General features: G+C 43.5%; 1 protein-coding gene across 2 annotated transcripts in view; it reads left to right on the forward strand.

Moving 5' to 3' along the window:
* The window catches only part of BRF1 (BRF1 general transcription factor IIIB subunit), a gene marked incomplete at its 5' end in the record, with an annotated part of 165,170 nt that overhangs the window by 112,890 nt on the left and 33,078 nt on the right, over positions 1 to 19,202 (forward strand). For both annotated transcript variants that reach the window (XM_082760963.1, XM_082760964.1), the window contains 4 exons: positions 7,283 to 7,344; positions 9,602 to 9,683; positions 9,781 to 9,836; positions 11,682 to 11,938. In XM_082760963.1, the coding sequence (XP_082617089.1) occupies positions 7,283 to 7,344; positions 9,602 to 9,683; positions 9,781 to 9,836; positions 11,682 to 11,938 (457 nt within the window). The remainder of the gene's footprint in view (positions 1 to 7,282; positions 7,345 to 9,601; positions 9,684 to 9,780; positions 9,837 to 11,681; positions 11,939 to 19,202) is intronic.

Raw genomic sequence — 19,202 nt, forward strand, 5'->3', positions numbered from 1 at the left:
AGGACTAAGCAGGGGAGAGCCTCTGTCTATGTAGTCTTCATTGTAAAAATCTTTTAAGTTCATGGCTGCTCAGGCCAAGGAGCTGAATGTATGGACAAAGGCTGAGATGTGAGCGTGTGTCAGGAGCTGCACTGCATCTTCCACAGACACGCCATGATCAGGGCTGGCATCGTTAGACACACAAATCACGAGCTGGAGGGGGCTTGTGTCTTTGCACGGGAGCTTGTGCCATTGCTTTGGAGCTGAAAAATGTCACTCGTGCTAGGTAATTAGTATGTTTCTGGGCGCTTGTCAAGGTGGTCATCGGTGGTTACCGGCATCGTCAGCAAGAAATAGCTTTTGGCACGTCGTGGAGAGCAGCTGTCATCTGAGCACTTGGTCATGACAGCGGAGTTGTGATCTTATAAAAGAAGGAAGAGTTGGAGCAAGTAGGTTGCATAAAGGATGCTCTTTTGCACCATTTTCAAAAGGTGCTGCGGGCACACGAACGTTATGAAAAAAGAGGAGCATCTGCTGCTGGTGCTGAGGACAGTTCTCAAGGTGTTCTCCAGTTCAAAAGCTTAACTTTCAGCTGTATTTATTTTGGGAGGTTGAAAGGATTTTTTTCTTAAGGGCTTTTCATGTTGCTGTGTAGTTCAATAAGTGTGAGCTCACCTTCTCAGAAAAAAACTCAGGAACCAGAGTGGCATTGTTTATTGCTGGACTATTTTCTTACTACCTGCTTTAAAAATACACGCTGCAGAGGGGATCTCTGAAAAGAACAGAACGGCTAACTGTTTTTCTGATGAATTAGTGCTTAAGTTAGCAACTTTCCATGTCTGGTAGGCTAGTGGCATAACCTTTAAATGGATATAAATGTCTGGATGTGGTTTGGTGAGATCCTCCATGCGCTGGGAGGTGAAACAATTTTTTCAGTGTGGGCATGCTACCAAAAAGTGGCAGCATTTTTTTTCTTTTTATCCCAAATTGAAATTTAATTTATAAAACACGTGAGATCCCATCCTCACGACGGGATAACTGTTCTGTGACCGCTGTATGAAAGCGGCTGCTGCAGGAGGGCCAGGAGACGTCAGTCAGCTGCGCGGGAGAAACCTAACACCTGGAGCCTGACTCTCAGCACGAGGAAATAGAGATGCAGATGCTTAATAGAGACGGGTTTGTAGCCGTGCACCGTGTTCAGACCAAGTCTCGAAGGAAAACCTTCGGTGTACAGCGAGGTGGCTGAGCCTGGTGCAGCAACTGCAGAGCAGGCGGGCTGATCCCAGCTCTTGTTCCTGTTTGCTCTCTGGCAAACGTTTACAGTAGACGGGAGCGGCGACAAAACTAATGAGCCTGCACATCCCTTTTTTTGGAAAAGCTTGCCTTGCAAGCAATAATAATGCTTCCACCTTGCTCCTGCAAGCTGTTATCTCCTGCTTGCACTAGCACGGTGCGTAGCAGCTAGGTGACATGTCTTTGTTTTTATTAGCTCAGGCTTCTTCCCTCTTTGCCCTTCATTTGTCCCTTCTAGGGCTTTGCCTTCACACTCCTTAGAGCCCAAATGTGGGTGTTTGGCCGTGCCAGTGCTTTTGGCCGTGTGCTGCCGGGCAGCACGGCGCCAGGCAGAGCCAGCAGCAATGGGCATTGCTGGGCAGAAGGGGCCTCGCTGCCCCTGGGCTGCCCCGGGCTTTCTCTTAAGAAGCGAGGAGGCTGGAAACTTGGCTTCGGCTGGAGAGGACCCCGTAACCTTGCCTTGGCAGAGGGAAATAATAATGTGACAGGCTTCATCTATCTTTGTGCTGTATGCGTGGCCTCGCGTGCTCTGTAGTCCTTCGGAGCTAAATCCTGGTGTGAAATTGGCACTCTGAAGGGGGAGACTGTAATTTTCAAGGTGGCTTCGGGTACAATAAAAAAACCCACATTTTCACTTAAACATGAAAATACAGGACATGTATTTTTGTGACACTTACATTGTCAGTAGGAGCGATGCATTTTGCTCTGTCCTTACGTTTTGGTTTTCATGGCTGGCGCACTTTTGCTGTGACAGCACATCGGACGTTGTCAAAGGTGGCTGAGGGAAGTCTGAGCCCTCGGCAGCGACTGCTCTGCCTTTGGGGCATGGCAGGGCAGGCTGGAATTGCACGGAGAGGTGCCTTATCTGGGTGTAATACGCAACGAGCAGCTTAAAACAGCTTAAGCTGCCGAGATGACCTCCCAGCCTGCTCAGTCAATGTTAATAACGCTGGCAGCAGCCCCTGCTCCTGCAGGCACATGGGCAGCACACACCTGGACCCAGCGTGGGTTTTGTTCACCCGCAGACACAATGTCTGTACACGCACACTGTGCTTCGTGCTGTGCTGCTGCTGCAGCACCTCCCATCCATTTCTGCTGGTGCCCTGCTCTCTTCTGTCCTTTGCCCCGTGCTGCACCCACTCCCCTCTGGTTACTCCAGCCTAATGAGGGCCGTCCTAGTGCACCTCGGTCCATCAGCACGAACCCTTGCAGATGGGTTCTTGTCCTCTCTGATCAACTAATCGATTTTACTCCAGTGCAGGTGGTGTAGCTCCTTCTTCACCTGAAGCTACAGCCTCCTGCTGAGGTCCTCGCAGCTCCCTGGGTGGTACCAGCACCGCCAGACCTGGCCGCAGAAACCCTCCTGCCCCGGGGGCTCCCGCTGCTTCTCATCCCTCCCTGGGCAGCAGCAATCAATGCGGCAACTCACGATGCCCGTGCTCAGGGCTCGGGTTATCCGGCTCCTTGCTGAAGTGTTTTTCTCAGTGAAAACACCGTTCCCGGCTGTTTTCGCACGTTGCCTTGCCCTGGCACCAGAGCGTTTCTGAAATGCTCCGGGTGTTTGGCGCTGTGCTGGAGAGGGGGCAGGCTGCTTCGCTGAAGCTCCTCCAGCTCTGCGGCTGCGATGCGGTCGTGTGGCTGAGGACGTGTTCGCTGCGTGGGACAGGAGGACCCGGTGCCTGCCATTATATAAGCTTCAGAGGATTTCCTGAGAAGTGCTCAGCCTTCATTTCTGTCTGCGAGGAAATCCTCTTATCTGGGCAGCGCAATAAATAGTTCTGCCTCCCGCACGAGGAACAGAAAAACACATCCTTCAAACGTCGGTTTTCGAAACCGTGGGTTTTTAAAATATAGCGGCTAGAGTTATTCTTCCGTAATAAATCCCCATAATAGCGGGCTATGTATACATTTAACTGGATCCACAGAGGTAGGAGAGGGGGAGACTGCGTTAAAAGAGGGCTTAGTATGCATTTGGTAATGACGAGAAGAGTAAATAATCCTGCAGGTTTACAAACCTAATCCTCAATGTCTGTTTGCAGCCCTCGTGTCTGTTGGAGTCGGCTGGCAGAGATGTTAAAAAGCTGGAAAGAAAGGGCTTTTTTGCTTTTATTTTTAAATATGCAGGGGGCCAGCCAGTGACTGGCAGTGGTAAGTTCCACAAATGGTGTTTGGGGACCTTGCTCGAAGGCTCTGGAAGCGCCGTCTGCCCCTGCTCGTGGTAGAAAATCACGGCGAGGATGGAGCCGGCTGCTTCGCTTCTCCTCTGCCTCACTATCCACTCCTCCAACTGTAGTTTCCTTCAAATACAGGAGCTGGGGGGCTGCTGCTTTCAATGCAGGACTTATTTTTTGCCTATGCCCTGCAGAAAAGCATTTTTTTTCTTTTTTTTTTAACAGAAGAAATCCGTGCTGCGAGCCGCGTCACATGGCACCATTGCTTTTAAATAAGCTTTTAAGAGGTTGGACCAGATGTTGGTCACATCTGTGTTTTCATTTCGTCGAAAATTTCATTTCAACCCTTTTATTAAAGGAGAAAATGATCATTTGGAAATTGTTTCGAGAAGTTTAGCAGCTGGGAAGATCTTTCTGGTGTATAAAAAGGGAAGGGGTATACTTGCCGTGCCCCGGAGTGAGCGCCGTAACGCGCAGCAGCTGAGTGTTTATGGCTGGTAGGGTTTGCTCGTGTTGGAAATGATTGCCATGGAAATTTTCAGATCAAAACGAATGTATTATTTTTCGAACTGGCACTCTGTGACAAAACACTTTTTTTTTTTCCAGTGAAAGTGTTAAACTAGGGATTGGAAGGCACCTTCTCTTCTGAAAACCTCCTTGCACTTAATGAGTGCCTATCACACTGGCAGAAGAAAGGGGCTACTTGCAGGCGGAGTGGATATCCTGCAATTACTCCCTCTACTGCCGTTATGGGGTCTAAGAAATGCTTATTACGTACAACTTGCTTCTGGATTTTTCTCTGCAATTTACCAGTTGGAGAATGAGTTTTCTGTCCCTGTTGCTAATTGATCCAATGAGAAGAACTGGCACCTAATTCAGTAACAAGTTATATTTAAAATGACATGTGAAATTGTTCATGGTGCCTGAAATTACATCATTTTCAGTCTGGCATATTAGGGCTGTATAAGGAAACAGACATCTACTGTGCTGTGCCATATTAAATTTTAAACCTCTGATCCAAAAATACAGCAGACTATAGGCAAAGCGAGGTGTTTAATGATGAATAAAAGCAGCGGCAGTTGATTTTGGTGGGATATTTTGATTGTTCCCAAGGCACTGTGACAGTTTTTGCAGCAAATAATTTGGGAATGCGCAGAATTTTATGTAAAGTTGGGCTGTGACTTGAGTCCAGAGTAGTTCTCAGACACGACTTCCAGATTTTGATTTGCTAGCCATGTGATTTTCAGGACTTATTAGTGGTTGTTGAGGCTGGCTCCTTTCTAATTTTATCCCCAATGTGTAATGAATATGGGGGGGAAAAAAAAAAAACCTCACTTGGTTCAGATAAACCAGCTACAAAATTTTATTTTTTCTCCAAAATCTTTTACAAAGGGCTGGTAAAACAAAGACGGGAGGAGACCACCCCCTTCTGCCCTACAGCTCAGTGCCTGCAGCACATACCCAGGATTTGGGAGGCCAGGTTTGGGGCCCGCTTCTGCACAGCCTCCTTCAGACCCAGGGGATGGGTTGCCTTGCCCTGGGCACACTTGCACTCCGTCGAGCCATTTTATTTTGGGTAGGTCACGAAGCATTTCTTGGAGCCAGGTGTGCAGTCTCCTGGGAAGGCGTCTCAGACACGAGGCTGCAGTTCTCACTGCCTGCCCTGGTGAACAAGCCGAGCATTTAGCTCGCTGGAAATTCATCTTTCAGTTCCAGCAGGAGAGAGCGGCGGTGCTGCTCTGCAGAACAGCCCGGCCTCCCGCTGGGGATGCAGCACACAACGACTCCTCTTTGCGCTTTGCCTGGTTACAGCTTGCTAAAAAATTCCAGTGGGTTACATCCAAGTTGTTTTAAAGAGGCAACAAACCACCTGGACGCGTTTTTTTCACCTTGATTTTCCTCTGCAGCCTCTCGTAAGGGCACGTATTGCCATATCCTTGGGTCGCATCCCTGTGTGCATGGTAGCTTGCACGAGGAGCTGGTGGCCCCAGTGCCAGAGCTTTTGCTCTTCCTGCGCAGTGTAGAGATAAGTACATGTGATGACCGATTATGTAGGTCTTATGAAATCCTTACATTCTCGAAGTATTTTTGGGAAAATAAGTTGTAAAGCAAATCTTTCACACCCTGGGAGTGAAGTCCAGTTGATTTGCAAATATAACTAGGGAGAAATGTTCCTTAAGGCCTTTTCTGTCCTGTTTGCCTCAGATTAACTGAACTGGTAAAGTTGTTACCGTGAGACAACCTCAGAAGATCAGAGCGCAGCGTTAGGCGATGCCTTGCCACAGAACGTTTTCTTTGGGCTGAAACCCCTTCCGTGTTTGATTTGGCGTGGAAAGAATTTAAAACTTTCTGTTGATTAAAGTGGATTTTGAAAAGAAAATTGTAAGCGCTCAGTGTCTGATACCAGTAAGTGCCTGTAGAGCTGAGAGCCAGCTCCTTTACACCACCTCCAGAGGCTCACCCATTGCTCCTACACAAGCTGTGGCAGGACTCCCGGCGCTGTGATTTCACGTGCTTCAGGCAATTGCTTTAATGCCCAAGTTGTGCCCAGCGGAGGATCACTTGTAGCTCTGGTGAGTGCTCCTCATTGCTACCTTTGCTCCTTGGCCCCAGCTGACGCCCCTCAAGGCTCCACGTTGCCATTACCTGCCAAGGACCGAGGAGCCCCAGCTCCAGCAGGAGCCACTGAGCTCTACGAGGAGCCACCAACATGAGCAGCCAAAGCCATTCAGTGGTCTTGGGAAGTTGGGAGGCACGTGGCTGGGAACGGGGAGCTGTATCCCTACAGATACCGAGCTGTCCTGCACCATTTCATTCTTCATTTGTTGTTTTGGGTTGCTAAAACTCTATTTATTTTTCCTGTATGGCAGCTGGTTGGGTTATCAGTTGTCTGGTCTTGATTAGACGTAACGGAGATGACCAAGAAGCTTGCTTCATTCCCAAAAATAAGTTTTTGCTGAGTCATTTAGTTTCTTCTCTACCTGGACTACATTAATAGTGCATTACTACCGTACATTAATATGATGTGGAAAATCACTTTGCTGCTGTAAGTTATGCTGGTCCCAAATTTGGCCTCAGTTCTGTGCTGTTGTGCTTTTTAGTAGATAAAATATTTAAAAACAGTGTTTTCAGAAGAAGTCTTGGTAACTATGTAACTATAAAAATGACAGTGAAATTGTAATTACAGAAACTCATTATCGATGAATGTTTATTTAGACCCTTCTATAGCTTTCAAGTTATTTTAAAGTTTGGAAATGTTTTAATAATTCCCATTTACAGACAAAAAAGACTAATGCACATCTTTTTAGAGAACTGCTATGAGTTAAGTGGTTCAACTGATGAGAGATCAGAATCAAGAATAAAGCCATGCTACGACTGTCGGCATGATGTATTATTCACTGGCCCATGCTGTTTCTCTGTAAACAGAAAATATTTTCTAAGTCATAATTTACAGATGAATCAGCAGCCTATAGGCCCCGACAGAGAAATTCATGTGACGATGAAAGAAAAATGGTGTCATCTTCCTAAAATGGTTTCCTCAGCTTCATGGTGAAAACCTGTGGCTGGAAACCAAGAAGGAAGAAAAAAGGCAACTGGAAATGAACGGCAGATTTTTAGTACCAAAGAGAACTCTGCTGATTGCTGAATTTGAAATTAATTCAGCGTGGTGAATTCTGGTGCATAAAATACCCCTGTATTGAGAATACTCAGCAACATGTTAAACCTCACTGGTGAACACAGAAGGGAAGCAATTATGAAGTGTTATTGTACCATAGAACTTGAATTGCGATTGATTTTGAAGAAATATCTAGCTAATTAAAATGTGTTCTTTTATGTAGGTGAAAATGCAGGAGATGGTGAATTAGATCTCAGTGGAATTGACGACAGTGAAATAGATAGGGTAAGATACCCTTTTATCCTGAGTCTCTTCTGCATTTGGATATCTGAGAAAGAAAAATGGTTCTTATCTGGTGTATCCTCTCCTTCCCTGCCTCTTCGCTCTGGCTGCGCCTGCTTCTGATCTATAGAGAGGTTCAAGTGATTGCAGTGATCTGCGGTCAAAACTAATGTTCATGCAAGGCTGTGAATTTAGTCTGTTCTTGCCCATTTTATAGATATACGGGACTGCTGCCGCTGCTGCTTTCTTTCTGTGCTGAAATAATTATGTTTTAGAACGTCTTTTATTCTTCTGAAGAAGTTTTAAAAGTTCGTTGGATCTCTAAATTCATTATTTAATTACAATATATTCAGCTTGTGAAGCTGCCATGGAAACCAAACTGTAAAAGCAGCACATACGGCTCCTGTGTTCTTTCAAAGATTTCTGTAACATTTTCTTGATTTATTATTATTTGTGCGGCAACGCAAGATACCCTTTGCCATATAGCCTGACTATAAAAGACAGGCAGCTGTGGAAAATGGCTTGGTGGAGGCCACACAGCAGGTCAGCACGTGAACACACAACAGAGCCCAGATCTCCTTGATTTTCAGCCTGATGCCCTCTCCAGCCACCATGAGAGTTTAAAGTGAAAAGTGTAATTTGAACAGATGCTAAAAGCTCCTTCTAGGGTACAAAGTCACTGAAAACAGTGGGGTTGCATAGAGGTTGCTGAGAATTGAGCTTGATCTGCAGGATATTCTTGGTGATGGATGGAGGAGCAGGCAAGCGCTCAGCTTGAGGTCAGCAGTGGAGCAGAGTTTGCCAGGCTGGGTGGTAGGAAAAGCGTCCTGGAAATGGAGGAGACACGGCATGGGGGCATGGGGACCTCACAGGCCCGATGCTGAAGGGATTCAGTATAGCAGATCCATCCTTTAAACACAAGCGGGGAAAGCAAAAGCACGTTTTCTCCACCTTCTAGACTGTAGTGAGGTCATAACTCTGCTTTTATGACCTCATGTTCATTTCCATGGCAATAGACTGTAATATTGTAAGCCCAAGATTATGAACTCTCCAAAAGCATAAGAAGGATGAATAACTGAGTTATGAGGAAGAGAGTTTTACTGTTATGACCCACCTTTAATAGAAACAGATGAAACAGTGAAATACTGGTCTGATAAACCAGCACTTGTGCAGCTCTTTGCTCGCCCCGTTTGCCCTCCAAAGAAGGACTCCTCCCGGCATTAGTTTCATTTGAATGGAGCTATTTTTCCCATAAAATCCTGATGTGTGCATTGTACTTTGGAGAAAATCTGGAATAGTAAAACCCGTAAGACGGAGAAATCTCAAATTGTTTTTCTAGCACTTAAACATTGTTTTATTATTCCTGGGTCCATTGCTTAAAAATAAAGTGTCACGTTCATGAAGGATGATCTGGTTTTTCTCCTCCGTTCTGCAGCAGTTCTTCACTGTCAAATAGCATCAGCCATAGGGACCCTTCTCTTTGTAGACAGTTGTGCTAAATACTGGGCTTACTTTTATAGCTGAGTAGTTGAAGGGGAGATCTATCCAGCAATCTGCAAGCCTGCTCGCTACCTACCCACCTATTTATTTATGTAACTTACATGAATAGTTCTAGGTGTGTTTTACAGCTCCATGCTTCCTAATAATATTACTGTGATTAAATAGGTTTAACTGAAGGAAGTTTAGATGTGGGTTCTAAATCAAGCTCTCTAAAATCTAGAGGACTAAAGCTCCATCAATCTAAGCTGGTTTCCTTCATGTAGAGTGGCCATTGAACTAATAATAATCTTAGTAACTGTGCCTAAACCTTCCCAGAAACCTACCAAGAAGACACGTCTTTCTCTTTTGGTAGCAGGGGCAATGGCTCCCTTACTGTTTCAAATTTAAGACTACCATCACCTTACAGAATCACTTGCAGACTGCCATTTGTCATGGTACTCCCTCCTATCACCTGAAAAAGATCATAAAAGTGATAATTTTAGGTTTATCACGGATCACATACAATGAGTCCTGGGTGGTTGTTGGTCACCATAGTCTGGAAATCCAGCACTGTATTTTGAAAACAGGTCATAGCTTTTGCTACCTTTAGAAGTTTCTAGAAATGCTCTCTTCTAATTGTTGCATCTTGGTCATATTTTCTTTTATTAATTTGTTTTAAAACAAAACATGAATTGACCTTGTTAGTGGTTTTTCAATTCAGTTTTGGTCTGTGGTTTTCACGTTGATTTCTGAAAGCAGATGAACTTGTTTTGTCTTTTAGTATATACTTAACGAAACAGAAGCTCAGATAAAAGCAGAGCTGTGGATGAAAGAAAATGCAGATTATTTGAAGGAACAAAAAGGTAAGTGTATAGGACTGAAATTCTCCTTTTGGCTAGTGTTGCTGAAATACACAGTCTGTGTAATCTTCATGCCGGTTATCTTTTTGTCATCTTTCAGAAAAGGAAGCAAGAATAGCAAAAGAGAAAGAACTTGGGATTTATAAGGAACACAAGGTATTAAACTGTGTGCTACTTGTGTCTGTTCAAAAATGTCTTGTAAATTCATTACATCTGTCGATCAGCTCTCTGTAGGATGTATGGGAATAATGGTACAGGTCACCACTAAACAGGCAAAACCTAGCATATATTTACATGCTATAGAAACACAAAACTGTATTTTTTTTCAGGTGGTGAATAAAACACTTTCTTGCCCAAACTTTTATTTTGAATTGCTATTATGAGAAAATTCTGTGCATGGCAAAGTCAGAGCTAGTCCTTTGCATTTATGATTGCTGTCCTAATTGCTTGCTTATTTAAATGCAATTCTTAAGGCACGCCTGACTTTTTTAATGTGTGCATGGAGAATTTGTTTGTACTTGCTGTACCTTCAGTAGCTTTATTTGCTCTTTCAATTATGATTTCTTTATGGAGAACTGACCAGGTCTTTGTTAGTCACTTGAAGGAGTATTTCACTGTACCTTTCATAAAGAATGTGACAGCTATGTTAACAAATGGCATGTCCTGTCTCCATGTTTAGCAGTTTAAAAAGCCTAATTGGCCATATATTCACAATTTACAGCATTAGTGTTTTGTGTAATTGAGCAAGTGACAAGTCAAATCTTCCACATGCAACTAAAATCCACGTTAGATTTTTATGTGTATATCCTGTATCTTTTTTTTTTTCTGGCTAATGTGAAAGACAGAGTTTCCTACTTCCCCTAGGTATTTCAACAATAAAAACAAAACCAGACAATGAAATACTGTTTTAGGCCTCAAAGTTTCTCATTCATCCCACCCTTACAGAGACGTGGCATTCTACCAGCAATTTTCAAAATTGTATAACTCTCTGGCACCGAAAAGTAGCCCAAACAACCCACCTTTTTGTTCTGACAACACAGGAGTTTTTCTCTAACTCTGTATTGTTTCCGACAGCTAGAGTAGAACTTGATTAATATAGTGCTTTCCAATTTCAAGGTAGCACTTGACCCATGTAGGTAAACAGAGGGGCTATTATACACTAAAAAATAAATCTCCTGCAGAGCTCAGTGTTAAAACCTTCCTTTGAAAAGGAAAACGCTGAATGAGAAACAGAGGATCTTTATTTTCTACCTACCCAGGCATTAGACCTGGATAGAAATGTTCTCCGGTGTCATTTCTCTGTCTGGGTCTGTGCAGCATCAGGCGCTGCGGGTTAAGGTCGGGCTCGGACCTGCAGCCTTTGGCTGAGAGGGGAGGTTGCCTCTCTGCAGCGTCCTGCTTGCTATCCATCAGCATTAATGCCAGTCCACGCTTAGAAAATTGCTTCTCATTTTCTTGGCTTTTCTTTTTTTTCAGTTTTGAGGAAGAGTTGGGTGAATATTTTTGTATTTGGCTTTCGAGCTTCATATAAAATGCTGTTGCCGTTTTGATACAGATTTGTCGGTGCCTAGGGAAGCAGCGACCCAGCTTGACTCTAACTTTGAAGGCGATTTTAACAGGGGCGGTTCTTTATTTACGTGCTGGGTGATGTTATCAGGGTCCCTGCTCCTGCAACAGGAGTCTGCTCCATCTTTTTCACATGTGAGAAATGGCCCACATTTCTTTTCTGGCAGCATTACAGATACGCAGTGAAGAATTTGTAATAAACTGCGTGGGCATTTGGCAAAAATATGAAAGCCAACACTTATCTCTTGGAGAAAGAGAGAAGCCCTTTAGCCCTTAGTCCTGCTCAGTTGCAGGCCGGCAAGCACTGCCCCAGCTCAGCCCATCCTGTCCCCGAGTCCACGGCACCTGTGCTGGGACTGCCGAGCTGCAGGTCGCCCTTCTGCTGCACAACAATTTTGTTTGTGTCTACATCACTAATTTTATATTTTAATTAAGCCAAAGAAATCTGCAAAGAAGCGGGAGCCAATTCAAGCCAGCACAGCAGGAGAGGCAATTGAAAAGATGTTAGAACAGAAGAAAATCTCAAGTAAAATTAATTATAATGTGCTAAGGGACCTGAACAGCAAAGGAAGTAACACACCAAAGAAAGAGGATGACAGCACTGATGACAGCACCAACACCAAGAAGCTGTCAAGAAGAAAATCTAATGCCAGTAGGAATATAGCCAACCCTGTAAACAGTGTGGGAAAAAGGTACTGCAATTGTTCATTTCTATCTCTGTCTGTGAGCCTGTCTATGTATCTTTCTAAGCCAGACAATGTAGGTACTGAAACATTTGTTTGAGGCTAAAATAATGCTGGGGCTCTGTTTTTATTTATTTTGCCTGCAGTGTCACAGTGGAAACTTATTTATAGTTCCCGTATCAGAGGTCTGTTTTGGTGTGAGTTAATCATTCTGGAGAAGAAAAAAAAAATCAATGGGAATTCATAAACACAAATCTTTTGGCCGTGGACACCTTTTCTTCACATATCCGTGACATTTGCTGTCCTCCCTTTCGGAGTTGTCTGTATCTGCTGACATGACACTAAATGTTTGAAAGCTTTGGCTTTTTGCTTGATTTGAAAAATACAGTTCCCATCTGTTTTGACAGCTAGCTGTTTTGATTAGCTTTTATTTTAGTTTTATTCCAAACTTTCATTGTTAATTGATGACACAAATATAAAGCTTTACAGTAAATACGCTTGTCGGTTTTCTGGTCTGCATTTGCAAATGTTTTATAGTGTGATGAAAGCTACTATTTTAATGAGTAAAATATTCAGACTTGCTGGGCAGATTTGTAGTGTGCTGTAAAGTGTATAAGGAGATTGATGTGTCCTATCTGCAATATTCGACTGTTTTATTAGCCTGCAGTTCATGAAATCACATTGGATGATCATTTGAATGGTCTCTATATGTAGTCATTTCTTATTTAGTTGTTAGATATTTATTTACTCCTTAAAAGACACCATTTTTTTGCTTCCAGGCACTATACCACAAGGAAATTCAAGCGTTTAGTTTGGAAATGCTGGATTGTTTCTTCATGCCATAGTTTAGAGGATAAAGTAGAGGGGAGAGATGGAGGGAGTGGAGGAAAGCTGGGGTTAGGCCATGGCAGGGGAGCATGGGAGGGATGTGGGGGTGTCTGAAGTTAAAATCAGGGAAGAGCTGTTCTGGTGGTGCCTCAGCAGTGTTTTCCCATCCTAACGAAGCAGCTTTTGGGAGAGCAGGACAACCTCGAGGTGTGAGAATCCATCTCTTCATGCAGGAGCGGGAGACGCAGGATACTTGCAGATGGGAAGGTGGGAGGGGTGGTGAGGAGACTTCCCTCAGAAGCTGAGCAAATGCAGATGACGAGACACAAGCTCCTTATTTTGTCCTGATTTGAATTAGCTTTGGCCAATGCATTGGCTTTGGCTTAAGCATTAGGCTTCTCAGCCAAAACCATGTCTAGCCTCACTGTCACCGGCATACAGATTTTTTGCAATGTAACAGACATCTTTTCTTTTTCTGCTGCTCCTTCGTCATTCTGTATTTTACCAAGATGGCTTCGTTCTCGTTCAGCTTCTCACCCTTAATATCAACAGCTTTGCTTTCCAATTCTTTACTCACTCAGGGTTTTAGTCTGCCGTGGATATTGCTACCTCATGTCCTGCCTAATGACCCAAGCACGCACATTTTCCTCTGGTGACAGAAAGCAAAGATGCATTGAGGATTAACTAACAGCACTGCACGTATGTTTTATTTGGATTTAACAGGTATTAGTGAGTCATGTTTCTGGCATCTCTAGTAAAACATGGCTCTGATTCAGTTGTCAGAAATGAAATGCTGCGTTGGGAAGTAGGGGGAACCAGGGGCTTGTGAGGTCCCCATTGCTTTTCAGGACGTAGCAGTAGTATTGATGCTCGAGCTTCTGTGCCACATCTGTGCCTTGTCCATACGAGGCCCAATTTTCAGAAATGTTGGGCACTTGGAGCTCCATTTGAAGCCAGCACGTTAAACTCTTCACAGGTGTTAAACTCTTTGGAAAATCATGCCATAAATATTTAATTTAACAGTGGTGCAACTTGAAAAGGTTTCTAAATAAATACACAAATCAGTATTTTCCAAAAGCATCTAATAAAATGTGTTTATTTTTCCTCTTGAGAGTCTAAAGTACGTCCTTAAGATGCATAACAGAGTTTCCTGATGATGATTAGCAGATCTTAGATACAATGAATTTTGCAGCAGAGCACTTCAGAGAAGGTTGGGGATACATACAGATATGTGAGTTAAGATTTTGCACTCCAGAAGTAGGCAGTGTTCTTGCTTAAATAATATCGAGGACTTGGCAAACCATTAGTTCTTTATTTCTTACAATTAAAGATTTATGACATATTTCTGATTTTTTTTTGCTAGTAGTCTAAATGCCATGCCTTTTAAATGGCATGCATAAATTTCTGCGTTCTGCATTGTTCTTAGATGCCACGCATCCATTTCCTTTGTTCAGCATTGTTCCTCGGAGAGGTGAATGGCTAACTGCTTTCCTAGTGATACAAAAATCGTGGTGATTTATATGCAATTAATAATAATAAAAACCCTGAACGTTGCTCATTAGAAAATGAATGAGGCACGTAATGTAGCTTTATCCAGGAGGCATTTGCGGAAATCTTGTTAACTGTTTTGGTTTGGAGTGATTTACAGTCCTACATGTTTATCTTTCTGGGTCTGAAATACTTAGTAAGCTGTATTTGACTGCTGCAGCACCTTGCATAGCCATGCTTTGATCCAGTCCTTTCATTCATTTCAGATACAGTCAGTTTTTAAAGAGCTCCTGATTTAGTCCCAATCCCAATTAAAAGGCCCTGATACCAAGCTACTGGGAGCTTCACGGGCTAGGAGAGGAATACTGGTTCTTGGTGACTGAGGCAGTACTCTTGTAAAGGTATAAAATCAGGCAAGTAGTTTTTATTGCTTTCCACTTGCAAGCCAAGGTTTTACATCCCTCACTAGGTCTGGACAGATGATGCGGCTTAGTTTGGCAGGTGTCTCAGAAATCATCTTCATATACAGCATGTAGCACTCTGGAAGTTGATCTCCTCCATTTTCCTAATTGCTTCTCACAGTAAAATGTGCTACCCTTGTATTTCTGGGAGAGGACTTCAGATTATCTCTTAAAAAATGGTTGCCCCAGCCAGACGTGGTGCAATTTCTGTTGATTTGTTGTTGTTTTGCAATATGGCATAAAACAGCAGTTACAGAATTGTTTGGTGGTTTCTGAAATTTTCTTGGGAAGGTGATTTCAAAGAATTATTCCAAGGATCACGCAGCGTTCCCCCTTTTTAGATGAGTAGACACTACGTACATCACTATTTTCAAAGGCAACCTGGATTTTTGAACAATTTTCTTCCCCGTGAATGCTGTGCAACTTTCTGACTTTCAGAAAAAGATAGGCTTTGTTTTTCAGATGCATTTCCCAGAATTATTCTGGGGTTGTACTTACTGTATCTGTCAACACAGTAGAAAAATGATAAAGCCAACACAAGCAATTTTAAGAAACTTTACTTTGTGTAAATGTGTTTCATTACATTTCTTAATGCATTGGGGTTTGGGTTTTGTTTTAGTGGGCATCACGACTGGTGCTGTGAAAGGAAAAGACGTTTCATTGTGTTATAGAGACGTGGCACGGTGGATGTTACCATAATAGATATTGCAACTTTAATTTCAATTACCAGTTGCTCAGTTTATCTTCACTAATGTCTTCTGTGCATATGAAACAGGTGTCACAGAAGACTAATATGTTGAACTCCTGGGAAAGAGCGATTGCCACTTTGAGCTACTTAAAACCTAAACTCCAGTTCGAGCTGTGTTATGCACCAAAGCTCTTCAAGTCCACTAAAGAAGGGGTTTAGGTCTGCAAGCTTTTGGTTAAAAGCTTAATAATTTACCTTATATTTACTTGAGCTGAATCTAACAACAATATTTGCAAAGTGAAATGTGTTGTACCAAGAAAAAGTGGGACCAGAAAAGCTTTCAAGTCACTCCTTTTTAAAAATTTTCAGCCTATTTATTGCTATGTACTTGAAATTGGTAATGATATCAGAGAGGACAGGATATATTATCGGGGGAATAAATGTGTCAGGTTAATCTCCTGAAGAATTTGCCGTGGAAGAAGTGAAGCAGGACTGCAAAGCACAGCTGAATCCACTGTAATGAAACAAGGTTGTTCTGAATGGAAGCATATGAATATATAATAGAAAACCAAATCAGGCTTGCTGCAAATATGACTAAAGCCCTTGGTAGAGAATTCAGATTTGATTAGATTTTAAATTTCACTTCTGAATTCTCTCCGTGGCCTCCCTGTTTATTGGCCATCATTGGCCAGGGGCAATGTCTGCCCCTGGCAGCGGGGCCCCACGGGTGCTCCTGAGCCCCGAGGTCTGGACGGAGCAAGTGTTGTGTGGGAAGGGCTGGGTGCTTGTCGTGGCCCTCGAGGACACTTTGCATTGGCATCTGCTCCAGATACATTTCTGTTGGCTTCACGGCCCCAGAAATGCCCCTACATGATGAGGGAGGATGCGCATCATGCCGTCTACCAGCCTTGTGTTGGGTTTCTTACTTGAGTACATACATTGCCTGGTACTTTCTTGGCTCTGATTGAAATCAGATTCCCCAAGAGGGTAAAATATGAGCAGAAATCTGATTTACTAGTTTTTGGTAAAGTTGTATCAGAGAAATAGCGTTAGCAGCCACAGGCCTTGTCGCTGCATTGGGTATCTCACCGTGTGCCAGCAGCAGCATGGCTGGGTGAGGGCAGCGAGCACAATTCCCCATCCCACTCACCTCCTCCTGCTGTGGGTGCCCAGCAGGACCTGGATGGCTTCTTCCTGGGGAGTAAGAAGGGAGGAAGCCCTCACATCCAGGATTACTGACGACAAGCCCTGTATTTTGGGTTTTGTGGTCCAGGCTTGTGGCGGTGCGGGGCTGGGTGCCGTGCCGTCGTGCTGCTCCCAGCCCAGCTGCAAGTCTCCATCTCCGTGATGCTTGTCGGCATTTGCCATGGCTTATGATTTGTTTTCATAAACTCAAAGCAGACTTTTTTTTTTTTTTTTTTAACGTACACTTCTTGTAGTTTATTTTACATTACGGGACTGGTATTTGTGGAGGGGAAGGGGGTGAGCTCAGTTTTTCCAGATTGCTTAGATCACTCCAAAACTGCATGAGACAAAGCCCAGCCTGAGTAATCCAAGGGATGCCTGAGTGTCTGAAAAACCTCCAAAGTGGTATTTCTGTTAGGGTACTGCCTGCCCTTTACACCAGTTAGACCCAGGTGATCATGATGGTTACAAAGCACTCTTGATTCCTTGCATCTAGAAGAGAGTTGTTGTTTCAGAGCCCCTCTATTAGGAAAAATAACCTTGCAACCAAGGTTTAAGAGATTTGGAAATGGGTATCTTCGAGGTTCCTGGATTGCAGCAGCCACAAGGGGGTCTGGCAGGCTGATGGTGTCTGCAGGGGTGCCCCCGGGCAAGCTGTGCGTGATGGAGCTGAGCTGCTGAAGAGGGAGAAGTCCCCGTGGTTGGCAGACATGAAACTTTTGAGTCTTTTCTGTGCTGACTTCAGTGTGTATTCCCCTTACAAATTGGTCCTTTGAGATGGGATCTTAAGAGTGTTTTTATATGCTTTAATTTTTCCACCGTTTATTTTTATTTTTTTGCAGCATTGCCTTCAGCTCTCTGTCTAATTTACCTTTGATAGGCTGTTTTTCCCTCTCTGCTTTGAAGTCTATTACATGGCTTGGAATTCGTGTGTATTACTCAAAGTGAGATATTAAACTTTATTTCTTGTCTTGTGCAGCGCTTCAGGCCTTCTTTCCATATGTGACTAATGTGCTAGCACAAATGTGCTCCCTGAGACAAAATTCCTTACAGCAGATACTGGGAGTGCTTGCTGAGCTGCTAGCTGGGACTTTCTTCTCTGAGCTTAATTATTTTTCGGTCAGCGTTTTGGTGTTTCCTCCCAAAGCAGTCCCGTGTTGGCTGGGGGATGAACTAGCTCCGGTTCCTGGCTATGAATGGACATGTGGTAGCCTTCAGCTTTCGGTTTGAGTCTTCTGTGCTTGGTAAATAAATCCTCCAACCGCTCCAAGATAACTGTTTTCTTATGTGAGCTCTGCTTGGAGAATTTCTGTGGAGTGTAATTTGATGTATGTTTGTGCTTTGCTGTGGTATATAATCATTTAAATCAAAGGTTAATCAAAATGATTAGTCATTTTAAACAGGAAAATGGTGACATTTGATAAGTACCTCCACTTAAAATAAATCCTGCCAGTATTTTTCAGTCTTGTAACTTCAGAGGGACAACTTCATACAAATTACGGCTAGCATTTTATTTACCAAAAACAAAGCCAAGAAAAAAATGAATGCAACACTTCCAGGCTTCTGCTTTTCGAGTCATGCATCTGCCTTATTAAGGGTACCTGTCTGGGGACAGAGAGCTTCATCAGTGACCTTGGAGGGAGCTGACATCCATTTATTTGCTTGCTCACGGTAGGTCTGGGGAGTTGATCTCTTAAAGCCTGCTGTAATGTTGTAACCTGGCTAGCGCTGCAGGTAGCTCTCTTCGGGTGAGCGAGGAAGCCTTTTGTAACAAAGAGAAATCAGAGGCGAGAGCTGTGCAGGAACTTATCTGACCCAACATTTTTTCAAACAAGCGTGTGTGCTAAAATTTGTGAGTGCTAAAATCAGATAGCCAGCAGTCCTTCCCTCTTCATTAACACGGGAAGAAAAATGCATTTCTTTTGTGCATGCACCACAGTCGGGATCGGTGGAGTGGGTTGGTTCTCTGCCCTCCACTTCGTTCCTCCTCATGCTGAGGTGGGACAGAAGGATGGGGAAAGATTTTTTATAAAAGAAATCCCAAACCCATCCTTCCAGGAGCTGGAAATATTTGTCAGGATGTGGTGTTTATTCTGATTACTCAGGATATTTTGAAGATCGATTCCCCGAAAAGTTTTGGAGTCATTTCTTTTTGAGTACTGGGATTTAAAATACCAGAATTTCGGTACTGCAGCAAACCCGCCTGTGTTTTCACTCTGTAAGATATAATTGGAGACAAAAGCCCCTGGAATGACTTAACGATAGGAGAAATAACATAAAAAGGCTTTCTCGTGGTGAACCAGTTAATGTAAGCTCAGTGATGCTACAAAGCATCTTTAGTTGTACATCATTCATTAATGGCATTCAACTTTTATAGTGCAGCCGTTTAATGTTGTCAGGAGTTAGCTTAGTGTAAGCGTAAGGGAACATGGTCTGCTGCCACTGCAGAGGGGAGTTCCTGAGCTGTCAGTTATTTAGTCGTACGAGAATCTTGGAGAAATATATAAAAATAAACCCTTCAAGACTGGGTGAAGACACTTCTAGGCTCTGTGTGAGCGTTTCAGCAGTAACAAGCTTCTGCCAAATTCAGCGCTCGGTTCCCTTTACCCAAAATGATTAGAGT

This window comes from Aythya marila (genome assembly GCF_965140915.1).
Source record: "Aythya marila genome assembly, chromosome: 5".
In the NCBI taxonomy this organism is placed as follows: Eukaryota; Metazoa; Chordata; class Aves; order Anseriformes; family Anatidae; genus Aythya; species Aythya marila.